Source organism: Cucurbita pepo, chromosome 9 (genome assembly GCF_057944985.1).
Source record: "Cucurbita pepo subsp. pepo isolate OVF chromosome 9, ASM5794498v1, whole genome shotgun sequence".
Taxonomy (NCBI): Eukaryota; Viridiplantae; Streptophyta; class Magnoliopsida; order Cucurbitales; family Cucurbitaceae; genus Cucurbita; species Cucurbita pepo.
The window spans coordinates 5,021,954-5,035,450 of record NC_141806.1 but is presented as its reverse complement, the minus strand read 5'-3'; the positions used below and the strand labels follow the sequence as shown (position 1 = coordinate 5,035,450).

General features: G+C 35.0%; 1 protein-coding gene across 1 annotated transcript; it reads left to right on the top strand.

Moving 5' to 3' along the window:
• Positions 1–1,546: 1,546 nt before the first annotated feature.
• LOC111801895 (sec23/sec24 transport family protein) lies at positions 1,547–13,146 on the top strand. The gene is made up of 14 exons (XM_023686114.2): positions 1,547–1,961; positions 2,313–2,378; positions 6,081–6,134; positions 6,229–6,401; positions 6,541–6,727; positions 6,853–6,998; positions 7,078–7,232; positions 7,533–7,614; positions 7,707–7,822; positions 8,918–9,010; positions 9,796–9,919; positions 11,348–11,625; positions 12,171–12,385; positions 12,477–13,146. Exons 1-14 carry the CDS (start codon positions 1,634–1,636, stop codon positions 12,686–12,688), a joined length of 2,229 nt encoding a protein of 742 aa, XP_023541882.2. The 5' UTR covers positions 1,547–1,633; the 3' UTR covers positions 12,689–13,146.
• The last annotated feature ends 351 nt before the right edge of the window (positions 13,147–13,497 follow it).

The following is a 13,497-nucleotide window of genomic DNA, read 5'->3' as shown; positions in this document are numbered from 1 at the left end:
TATGATTTTGGGTAGCCCCGTAGCCATCTTCTTCTTTCCCATCATTTTGAGCGCCTAAAAGCTCACGTGCCCAAGTCTTGCATGTCACAGCCAAGTTGGGTCTACGAGTGCCATCAATAGAGAGTCCTCGAACAAATTACACCCTCCACTTAATCGAGGCTCGACTCCTTCTATGAAGTCCTTGAACAAAGTACACTCTCTGTTCGACACTTGAGTCATTTTTTTATTACACTTTCGAGACTCACAACTTCTTTGTTCGACATTTGAAGATTCTATTGACATGACTAAGTTAAGGGCATGACTCTGAAACCATGTTAGGAATAACGACTCTCCACAATCGTATCATATTGTCCACTTTAAACATGACCTCTCATAGCTTGGGCTTCCTCAAAGGACCTCATACAAATACAAATGTATTCCTTACTTTATAAGTGGCTGATCAATTCCCTAAATTAGCCAATGTGTCACTCCATCCCAACAATCTTCAACAAGAACATGAATAACTATTTATAGCGTTGAAAATATACCTAACATATAGTCAACTGAAAGGTTGTAACTCTCATCCACATCAATACCATAACGACTAATTATAACTTAAAACAGAATGAAACTTCCGTGTATCTATACAATCTTTTCATCCATGATTAAGCAACTTCCCTAGATATTGTTCTCGTTCTAAGTTGATAGTGATAGTACACGTCATTAGCTATTTATGGGGCTTGTTTATTGTCAGTTTAGTAAATTAATTTGCAATTTGGTAGAAATTAAAGTAATTAAAAATATTTATTGATAAATCTATTTTTACATTTTTGTTTGTTCAAAACAGAAATCTATTTTTAAACTCCCAAAACGAAACGTTTTAAAGAAAAATGACGTGGAGCGCCATTTCACAAATTCTATTTTTGACGTCATAATGACGTGGAATACACATATTTATAATAACAACTTTAAAATTGTGCTTATAATTATTTATTAATTAAATTTATTATTATTAGTATTTATTGATGCGTGCATTATTCATAAAAGATAATATATATATAAATAACTAAGAAAGAATATTAATATTTCTCGATAGGTCGGTGATATTTCTTTTAATTCATTGATGGTTGCAGTATTCACAATATTTTCAGTCTTTTTTTTTCTTTTCCGACCATAATATGAATATGGATCTTGAACGTCTGAATTACAAAGAGTATTTAGGGTCACAATGTATACAGATCATGTCTCGACCTCTGCTTTTTTATATACATTTATTTATATTATATTAATAATTTTTTATTAAAAAAATAAATTTAAACTTTTAATCTTTTAGTAGAAGAAATTAAATTATATTCACGATGATTTTATCTTTATTATCGCAAAATAATATATTTATATGATCTATTTTTAAACAAAATATTTTTAAGAACAACGATCTAGAATGCCACGTCATCAATTATGCATCGACAAGGCGCGTTACAATTGGTCCATCTTATGTGGAACGCCACATCAGCTTTTTATTCTTTTTAATTATTGTTTTTTTTTTTTTTTTAATTTTATTTTATTTCTTCTAACATACAATCTCCGACGACCGGCAGCGTTTTCTCCTACTGGGCTCTCGTTTTCAGCGGAGAGAGCTAAAAACTCGGAGGCTATGGCTGTTAGAGCTACAGTCTCTCGTTTCCCAATTGATGCTGATGCTCAGGAGAATTCCGGCCTTCCATGGGGAGTTTCCGTCACTCCTTTCGCCTCCAAGGACGAGAATGGCCGCCCTCCTGCCTACGGATCCGACGCTCACCTTCTCCCTCGCTGCGAGCATTGCTGGGCCTACTTCAACTCCTATTGCGACCTCGAGCATTGGGCCTGGACGTGTGCCCTGTGCGGCACCCTCAATGGCCTGTCTTCCAAGGCGATTGCTCGATTCTCCAACCCTGAATCCTGCCCTGAGATGATGTCCTCTTTCATAGATCTCGAGCTGCCCGGTGAGTCCTTTTGTTCTTCGTTTTCGATTTGAATTCGCCCTTTCAATTCCTTTTTCACCTTCTAATTGTCGGATTTTGGAAAGAGGATTGAAACTATGAATCTTGTCATTTTTTGTTCATTTCATGGGGTCATAGATGAATATGCTGTTGTAATTGTTTTCATGTACACGGAATTCAGCAGAAATTTTAGCCTTCTTTCTTACCATATTTCCCTCTGGTACTAAACTGCTAATGATCCTATTGATTGATATGGCATGCATTATTTCTTTTGTCTTGTGTATGGTTGTATTTGCCTCTTTTCATTCTGGGGTTTACCTTCTTTGACATTGATCTATTTTTCCCCTTTTAAAGATGAAGGCTCAGGAGGGGAAGCGATGCAAGCTCGTCCTGTATATGTTGCAGCCATTGATCTGTCATGTAAGATTCCTACTAACCCACTTAGATGCCTCTGATCCAAATAGTTGTATCCATCTTTATTTGATAGGAGGCGGGTGCTGGAAAGAAGCCAAGCATTTTAAACGAGTTTCTTAATTGTGCTATTATCATAGAAGTTGGAAAATTACCAATAAACATTACAATTTGAAGATATAATACGTGTTTTTATCAATTTCTATGATAGTAGTACTTAAGCAATTAAACTATAGTTTAGTTGATTTTATTACCGGAGTTGAATGTTTTTTTTTTATCAGTTTAATAGCAAAAAACACTACAAAGAAAAGCCCAATTAGAAGGCACCAAATTAATAGAGTCCCTCAAGTCCTAGGTGGGATTTTCTTTTTCTATTCTGGGAGGAAAGGAAACTAGACTATCTGAGTGAAAAGTGAAACTAAAAGCGGCAAAAAGCCAATGGGACTTGCACAAAGATGCTCTAGTTGGTTTGAATAAAAAAAATGTTGCCCCTACAAGAGGAAGTAAGGAAGAAGCCAATTGAGTTAAACAAACATAGGTGGGGCCATCATCTTTATCGAAGGTAATAGGTGTTTCATCAAAAGGAAGACGTTAGAGTTCTTATAAGGAAGAAGCAAATTGAGTTCAACAAACATGGGACAGGGGATTGGATTTTCTTCCCTGTGGAAGGTAATAGGTGTCTTATCCATTACGTTATGACCATATCGGTGAATGGAAGAAACTAATTGAACCATACCTGAAAATTCAAGCTAAAATGTAGCCCATGTTCGAAAGTTTTCTCTATCTCAGCACATGTCCCATAAAATTTCACAAATGACCATCTTCGGTTGGGACTTTGTCTTGGAACTAAGGGCCATATTGGAAGGAGCTAAACTACTCAACTTTTTAAAATCCTGAAAAAATCATGCCAGAACAAACTCAAGTAAATAGTTATTTCCATAAATTTTTATGTCATTTAACCAAGTTCTTTTCGGCAAGAGTAGTTAGGTCTTCTAATTATGATACTCCTCGCCCAATTTACATCAATATGGATTTTAATTTGAAGATAGATAGTTGTGTTTATTGAATAACAGTTCTTTAAGAAGCATAAACACTTTAGTTTGAGTAATGTGTGCCTAACATGTGTGCAAAATTTGGACACTCTAACACTAGTTAGACACGTAGTAGATACTTTTTAGTACGATAGATGCGTATCATTTGTTAATTGTACAAAGTGAATATAGATCCAACATTTGTTAGAATAAACTTTTGAGGATGAAATGTCTCATCTTTTGAAGCACATAAATGTTTAAACTTGTTGACTTGAATTTTCTTCTCGTATAAAATTGATACATTTAAAAAAATGTATTCTTTTATAAATGTGTTTTTGTTGTGTTAGTTTCTTAGGTTTTTAAAAATGATGTGTCATCGTATATAGTTTGTGTTGTTTCTGTGTCTCATGTCCATTTCCATATCTGTGGTTTTTAGATATACTTTTTCTTTAGTTTATTTTCATATCTTAAGGTGTGTTTGGGGTGCCGAGTTGAGTTATTAAGTTTGAAGTTGTATAGTCTGTGGAGTTAAATAACATGTATTTAGGGTATTGAGTTGTTCAGTATCGATTACGGAAGTCTATGTTTGGGGTGTTTATTTGGTACGAGTTTAGGAAGTCGGTGTTTGAGGTGCAAAGGTGTTTGTTTGGTATGAGTTTAGGAAGTCGGTGTTTGAGGTGCAAAGTTGTTTAACATGGAACTCTAAAGTTTGTGTTTATGCGGGCTGTTTTTTTCTGCATATTTTTTTGTTGTGCTCTACAATAAGAGCTATATTAGAAATCAATTTTTTTTTTTCTAAATTTAAATAATAAAGATTTATTCCCATCAAAGCAAATTTCATTTTCATTTTCACCTATTATTTGATTTAGATTGCTAAAGATATTTTTCTAGGAATTTTCTTTGAAATTTATTCTATTAGGAATCCTTGTTTTTAATTAATTGTATTGCTTTTTTAAATGTATTGTTTATTAAAAACATTTGTTCTAGTGACCTAAAAGGTATATATATATATATTAGTTAAAAAATTAGTTGCATAACAACACTTGGGCTGATGGAAGAAGTGGAATATCGAAGGGTCTCGTTTCATCAGCAATTTTGAGTATCAGACCTTTCATCATGGCTTTCTTCAGGTTCTTATAGGTTGACATTCTGGACTCGAACTCCAGTTGTTGTCTTTCCTCATTAACTTTTTCGAGGACCCAACATGTTTTGAGAATCCTTCGAAGAATTGCTGATAGTAATTGGCTAATCTGAGAAAGGAAGATGGGGTCCTCGGTTGTAATAATTCTAGTTGGGCGGTCCCCACCACGAATTTCCATCTCTGTTGGAAGGATTTATGGTCTCTCCCTCCAATTCCAAGTCTGTCATCCCCCACTTTTGGGCAAGCTGGATTGATTATTACTATTGCCTTTCACTTGAGGAAGTTTGATCTCGTTTCAAATTTTGGGATTGATCGCTACTAACGTCAAAGAAATGCTCTGTTGCTGCGTAGGCAGTGAAAGGTTTTGAGTTCGTTGTTTATATAGTTTGGACTTCGTCCACTACTTCGGCCCTCTGACAAAAAAGAGGCTTTGTCTTTTTCGGGCATATCATGAATATCTAACATAAACTTGAAAAACTACTTGATGTAGTCTCAAGTATTCGTAGTATGTTTCAATTCCCTCAATTTCTGTCTCTTAATATCTCGATATTCTTAGTAGTGAAAAACTGGGAACGAAGTTCTTGTTTTAATCTTTCCCAGGTGTCTATGGTACATCAATTGTCTTGAATATCCATATTCCTTGATCTCCACCACAACTTTGCTTTGTCAATTAGATGCATTGTTGTCAACGTGACCTTTGCTTCTTCTATCACGATATTTGTGGCTTGAAAGTGTTGTTCGAGGTCAAAGATAAAGTTCTCTAGAGCCCTAGCATCTCTAACCCCACATAAGAGCTTAGACTCTGGACCTTTATCTTGTTAAACTGGACCGTGTTCTATGTCGGGGTTCGGTTTCCTACTACTCTCATGATGAGGTTTAGTCTGGCGGTCAAATCCATTATTGTGGCTCTAACCATATCAAAGACAACTTTTACATCTTCAGAAAAGTCTGAGGCCATTTGAACTATCACTTTTTCAGAGTTGTCTAAATCTTTGACATGTTCCTCCATGCAGACAATAGAGCTTGTCAATCTCTCCCCATGCTCAAAGCCACCTGCTCGTGTGATTTTACCGCGACACTAGACACATACATTCCAAGAGCAAATCATTAGTTGATCATTGACTGTTATTAGAAAAATATCTGCTTACTTATTAACCATTCAATATATTTTTGGAGGAGATACAACTATACTTTGTTACAGAATATAGCTCTATCGTAATTTTTTTCCTATTAATTTTTGTAGTCTGTTTATTTCATTTCTAGTACTTTCTGCTTTGAAGTGAAGATTAAAAGTTTTTATTTTCACATAATGAATCTGGTTAAATAGGATGGATAAATGATTGAAAAGGAAATGCATTCGGAAATACCTAATTGTCGAGTGATTGGGCCAACTTGTAGACACCTCAATTAATCTCACCTTCTGCCAACTTGTAGACACCTCAACTAATCTCACCTTCATCCTTCTTTCTCTCTCTCCTTTTTCCCCCTGTTAATTCTCTTCACCCTTTCCATATTATTTTATTTGGTTTTCAACTGCAGCTTCAGAAGAATTTTTGGAGCTCACCAAAAGTGCATTACTGGCAGCTTTAGAAGGTATTCAAGTGTTGGATTAAAACCCTATTTTCTTGTAAATCTGTAATTCTTGTTAAGTCCTTTTATCTCTGTGCTATTTTAATATTCCTTGTAGCTCTTGGGCCTGGTTCACTTTTTGGTCTTGCTACCTTCAGCCACAAACTAGGTCTATACGATGTTCAAGGTCCCATACCCATTGTGAAGAATGTCTTCATTCCCCCTGATACGGAGGGCACTCTGCCAATTGAACTTGAAGATGTAATGCCTTTGTTGCAGTTTTTGGCACCGGTATGTCAAAGATGTCATTTTGTCTACCTTTGTACTTTATATAATTGATTGTATTGTCAATTATCAATCAGAAGCTGGTTATCATCACCTTCCATGCATCATGATTGGATGAGCCTGTAATTTAATAATCTAATTGCAGGTGGAAACCTGTAAGGATCGCATTGAGGCTGCTCTCGAAACTCTTCGACCAACCACGTCATGGGAGAGAACTACAGCAGCAGGTCAAGGAATAGATGGTATATTGATGGGTGGAAGAGGTTTTGGTGTGGCTATGGAAGCACTCCTTAATTACCTCGGATCAGAATATGGGAGCATATTTGCATTAGGTAAGCAGGGGAAGGCTCACCTAATAATTTCTCTGTTCTCAAAGAAGTGGCATTGAGCAATGCCTATTTTTCTTTCAATCAAAGGACACAAATTCTAATGTATGGTGTTGTCTTCTTTACTTCAGCTAGAATTTTTGCTTTCCTGTCTGGCCCTTCTGATTATGGAGCTGGTCAACTTGACACGAGGCGATATGGGGAGCAATATGCTAGTAAAGGAGAGGATGCAGACCGTGCTTTACTTCCTGAGCAGACCCCATTTTATAGGGAGTTGGTAATATGGATAATTAATCGTTGCTCTGATCTATTTTAATGCTTTTCAAGATTTGTAAGTATTAATTTACATGTTCCAGGCTGCAGTTGCCGTCCAAGCAGGAGTTTGTGTCGACATATTTGCTATTACAAATGAATACACAGATTTGGCATCCTTAAAATTTCTTAGCATTGAAAGTGGTGGCTCACTATGCTTCTATTCAAGTACAGATGACTCAACTCTTCCTCAGGATATGTAAGTATATAGCAGTTTGTAATATTCTTCTCACTTCAATTAAAAAGAAATAAAACATCCAGGACTCTATAGCCTATATGCTTTTAGTTATAAATCGGTTTAAATTGCATATAGGATTAATAATGCACTTATGAACTAATGATTTTTCAAGTAAAATACATAGTGCATGAGAGATTGTTTTTATCATCTACTAGAATAAATATATGTTAATACAGATACTAATATTTGAAACCCATACAAACCTGCATTCTGAAATTGCTATCACTTAGGAGATTGTTTAATGACAGAATTCTATTGCAGGTATCGGATGTTAAGTCGGCCTTATGCATTTGGTTGTGTATTGCGATTAAGAACTTCTACTGAATTCAAGCCTGGCCGTTCTGTGAGTTTGAAATGTTGTTTGAATTACATATAACTTTTAGGCTAACCCTTCAAATATTTTATATCATACTAATTTTCTTAACTATTCTGCAGTATGGTCATTTTTTCCCGGATCCACAATATGAGAATGTTCAACACATAATCTGTTGCGATTCTTATGCAACATATGCGTATGACTTTGAATTCGCAAATAATGTTGGATTTTCAAGGTACAGAACTACTATTATAGTATTTGTGGAATTATTTTCCCTTGTTGACATGCTTCAAAACAATTTATAATATAGTATGATGCGTTTTTGTAATCTTCTTGATATTAAATGCTAAGAAATACCTCTCACAGTCAGTGATGGTTGCTTTCCGACACCATAATCTAGCTAATTGTAGATGCATTCACATTTATAGTTATGGACAAACTTAAATGAAAAAGAGCAGAAAAAGAGCAGTGAGCTTGAACCTGCTTGGTTTGATTATTGTTTTGTAAGTGTGTTTTGGAACTTTTTTATTTTTATTATTTTTTTAATAAGAAACTGATCTTTCATTGAGCGAATAAATGAATATAAGGGCATACAAAAGGACAAGTCCAACAAAAGGAAAGTTCATGACCTAACCATTGAAAAGGACTTCAATTCAACAAAATAAAACTTAGCTCATAATTTCAGAAAGAAAGCATAACCAATGCCCATAATATTATGTTGGAACATCAATCAAACCAATTACAAATCCTTTCTTTCCTTCACTAAGGAGGTCAAGGGTAGGAAATCTTCAGAGAGGATGTTGCCTTTACTCCAAAAAGGTTGGAGAATTTTTCAAGAGAACAAATCCTTATGTGAAGAGGTGGTCTTGCTCATGAAGTTTGAAGTTGGGTTCAGTTTATCTGTATATACTTCCATGTGCTTTCCTTTTGCTCTCTGTTCTTGATAGTTAATAAATAGGAAGAGGGGAAGGGGAGTGGTTCATTTGTTATTGGAGGATATTTTTTCACCTTGCATTTTGTAGCCGCCGTGTACAACTTTATATTTTCTTTTGATTTTTTGGCTGTTTCCTTCGCCAAACAGCTTTACTTAATACTTGTATCATCCTTAAGGACAGTCTAGTTTTATGAAAAAATGTCCATAAAATCAAAATTTTTCGACTCTGTTCAAGTTTTCATTTCCTTGCAAATAAGTTGGTTTAGTCTCTGACCACATTGAATTTCGCCAACTTTCTGTTCTTGTAAAATATTTTAAATTTATAAATCCATCCCGTTAAATACTTATTGTTTGCCAGCTTTATACTACTAATCATTATACGATGATCTTTTGCAGGCATGCTCCTGGGCTCCCTATTGTGCAGATTGCTTTCCAATATACAGTTGTTGTGCCTCCTGAGGAGCTTTCTAGTTCTGTTTCATCTAGTAGGTACATCCAAAGATACAGAAACTTTCATTGAAGTTTTTCTTATTTTAAATGCTCCAAAATATAAACATCGTCTAACATGTGTTTGTGTTCAATAGGTTGATTCTCTTGTGTTTTTGATGCCTCATTCAAGTGTTGAATGTCAATAATATATTTATCAATGTATCAATATCAATTTGACTGTCCGTCCAGTCCTCAATTACGAGTTAACATTTTCTTGGATTGGTTCTTCTTAACGATTTTAACATTAACAGTTAGGTCACGACATTACAGCTTTCATTCTCATACTAAAAGCGTGCACACATTTCATTAGTTTTCTCTTGTTTGTGACGACATGGTTGAGGGATTTTAATCACTGTGATGACATGCATAATGCGTCCAGAAAGAATGGCTCTGATACTTTTCTTGCTCTCATTGCTGACACACCCACTCGCTTTGGTTTACGAATGCTTAAAATCCATGTCACTTTCTAGGCTTTATTTTCAATTAATTTCCTCCTTAATGAAGTAGGAAGATTAAAATGATCATAGAAAATGTTTATTGTCTATCCAGTTTCTTTTCTATTCCAGTTTCAATTTCATTGAAGGTCATCATAATCTCTAACTTAGTTCCTTTCATGAAGAGAAAGTAAGAAACTTCCTATGAGAAAAAAACATTCCCTCTGGATTCTTTTTGTCTGAAATCAGTGTTTCATAATTTATGTTGCCATTAATATACTTTTCTCTTGTCAGTTGCTTATAGGACAAGTTATTGTGACTAACTTGACGTATGATGGATTGTTTATGCAGAACCGAACATTCCCTTAAACGAAGACTGAGGATACGAACTATACAGTTCGGTACTGCTCAAAATTTTAACGAGCTTTACGATAGTGTTGAGCCTGAGGTGGTTCTCTCATTGCTTGTCCATAAGGTAAGTCCTTTCCAATTTATCTGTACCAACAATCTGCTCAAAATTTTAACGAGCTTTATGACAGTAATGAGCCTGAGGTGGTTCTCTCATTGCTCATTCACAAGATAAATCCTTTCAAACACAACTGTACCAACAAAACAATCTGCTATAAATATATCTAACAAAGTGATTATCATGGGAGCATGCTGAATTTCTTTACAGTCATGGTAAACAGACAAACAATATGAATATTTTAGTCAGGACTTAAATGGATAAACGTATCACTACAGCAAAAGAATATAATTTATTTATTGTCTTGGTGGAAGACCACTTGTTTGGAACTGTACTAATAATCCTAGAGAACCCTTGTTGCCCCCAGGCTGCCCCATTGGCAAAGGATCATGGTGTCTGAGTAACATCTATCCAAAGTTGTGTGGTCAAAATTTTGGGTGAGTTTAATAAGAATAAATCTTGATATCTTCTTTGTTCGGGTATCTTCGAATTAGTGGGATGCTAGGTTGCTCGGTTTTCAAAACATCTTATAAAATCCTTGTTAGAGAGAACGGAGACTTTAGAGAGATTTTTGTTTTTTGATTTTTAAAGAGAGAAGAGTGTAGTGTATACATTTACTCTAATTGAAGAGTATGAATCATCATGGGTTAGCCTAGTAGTCAATAAGAGCCCGTAAATAATAAAAAGCTACAAGTTAATTTGGCAACTAACTGTTGTAGAGTCAGATGATTGTCTCATGAGACTTGTGAGATTGTGCAAGTTGGTTCGAAAAACACTCATGTATAGGAGAGTCTGTGCTTCTTAGAACTATTGTAATTAAAAAGGAAAATATAATTAAATATTAAATTAATATGTAGTAGTTAACATTGAGCAAGACAAGGAGTTTAACACATTGTTAGCTAAAATCTCAGCAATAGTAAAGTGGTTCAAAGTAGTAGCAATAGCACACGCCTCCTTAGTAGTAGGAAAGGAGAATCAATTTAGCACTCTACCTTCTCTCCAAGGCCTCCTTGACACCCGAACTACTAAGTAGGGTTCTTTTGGATAATGGAATGGGCACAATTTTAGTAAATAAAGTTTTCTAATCTAAAAGCTTCAATTTACTAATTAAATTTTGAGTGCAATAGAGTATAACAAGAGAGAATTATTGAATTCACATGTAATTACATTGTATTCCTATTTATAAATTCTCCAAAACAAGGCACCTATAAAATATTTTTAAGAATGCTCGCAAAATATTAATGCAAAGTGAGATAAGGATACGGAGTTGGCTATTTCTAGTACTCATTCATGCTCACCTAATTACTTCCCTGTTGACTGATTTTTACAGATTACAGAGCACTCTTATCTCTTACCCATATGCGTATTTGCTACTAGCTATATTTGCATTGTGTCACTGACATTTATGTTGTCTTGACCATACTTCTATTTCTCAAGGTTATATTAGCTTCTTTGGAGCAAGGTGTTCGAGAGGGCAGGGCTCTACTTCATGATTGGCTTGTAATTCTTACTGCCCAATACAATGATGCTTATAAACTCGTTCATTACAAAAATGGAGCTTCAGGAACTTCTCTGGTCGATGTTGCATTCTCTCAGTGTCCGCAACTTCAATCTCTACCTCGCTTGGTATTTGCATTACTTAGGAACCCTCTCCTTCGTCTTCACGAGGAAGGTATCCACCCCGACTATCGGATCTACCTGCAATGCCTTTTCAGGTAATTTGTGAACATTTTATTTAGAAGATTGCCATTTGCATTTTATTTATCTTTGATAAATAAGAAAGTAATCGTTGGTGTTTTCCGAGAATTTTACGTAGACCTCTTTGAGATATATAGTCTTTTTTGTGCAATTCCAAATGGGAAGTAAGTCTTCGGATCTTATTGGTGAAACTGAACGGATCATCCATTTTCTTTTTTTTTTTCTTGTGAAATGACTGAGCTGAATGAAATTTTTACCATAAAATGAAATCTTCTTAGCCTCCTTTTTAAATTATTATTGATCATGCTACTTAATTTGATATACACAATAATGTTAATTTGATGTCTTAGGTGTATATATTTTCTTAACCTACACTTGATTCAGTTATACTATTTCTTTGGTGGGGTATGCACTGATTTAGAAATTTGATGCAACTTGATAATTTTGTGTTTAGCAAAAAAAGCTATAAGAATATCATTTTCATATATATATTAGTCTTCTCTCCCTCGGTTTCTCAAAATGTGACGTTGCCGTGTAATTCATGCGTCTTTTACTGGCGCAGTGCACTTGAACCAAGTTCCCTACATTGTGCCGTGTATCCAGTATTGGCATCATATTCTACTCCCGACATTCAAGCATATCCACGACACTCGTTGAGTCGTGCTGCACTGATTACGAGCGGCAGTCCGATATTTTTCCTAGACGCATTCACAACTCTAATTGTGTTCTATTCTTCCACCGCAGACCCTACACTTCCATTTCCTCCTCCTCAAGATTGTAAGATAATTCTTTGCTTTCATATGAAATGGATGTTACTTCAAAATTCAGTTGAAGTCTTTTTTTTTAACTTTGTCGTGCTGATTTTCAGGTTCGTTAAGAACTACAATTAACGAACTAAAACAAGAGAGATGCATCACCCCAAGACTCATATTTATTCGTGGAGGTCGGGATGATGCTACAGCTTTTGAAAACTATCTTATTGAGGAACAGGATGTCGATGGAAGCGGCCTGACTAGCGTCATGGGTTTCGTTTCCTTTCTCGAAGATGTCAAGCAGGGCGTTTTGGAATATCTGAAATAGATTGCATTGCTTGAAGTTCATCTTCCATGGCAACCAAAAGCAGCAATACATGTTTCAAATGTCCAGGTATTTCAGCCACTCTTGGAATCCGCAATAGAGGTATCTATATGAATGTTTGCAGCAAATTTGGTTTTCCTGATGGCATAGAATTGAAGATCCTCATTGTGGTGGACACTACAAAAGATCATTTTCAGGTGCATACTACTTATTGCTGTATCTTTATTATAGCCATAATTTTCTTGTCTGAACAAAAAAAATATAGATATGAGACTAGTTAGAGCTGTTCTCATTAGATATTTTTTCAGTTTTGTATTCGGATGGTTGAAATATTCTTCTATCTTTTTTTTTTTTTTTTATAGATAAGTTGATAGGGGAATTTTATTCTTATGGAATAATTGATTTGCTTGGAAACATTGAGCTGTTTAGATCTATAAATGCAGGGTCCTTTTTCCATTACAGGTCTATGAGTTCGTTTTCGAGGATATAGTTTTGAACTTCATGGGTCGTTTACTCACATGAACCAATCAATTTATGTCTTAACATGGGAGAGCTAAAGATTGCTAGAGAATTTAATCAGATTATTTGCTGAAATTTTCTTTTATATGTTATGATTCGGTATCTGACTAAGAGATTTATAATAATTGATCTTTATGTCGTTTCTTAATATGTATGGCCTATAAAGAGAAAACGTTTGTTGAAATGAATTTTTTTACTTGAAAGTTGGGTTTGGGGGTGTTCTAACATTAAACCAATATAGGCAAAATTCCTATACTAACTACGAAGAGAGTAGGTTGTGGTCTTTTGCAACC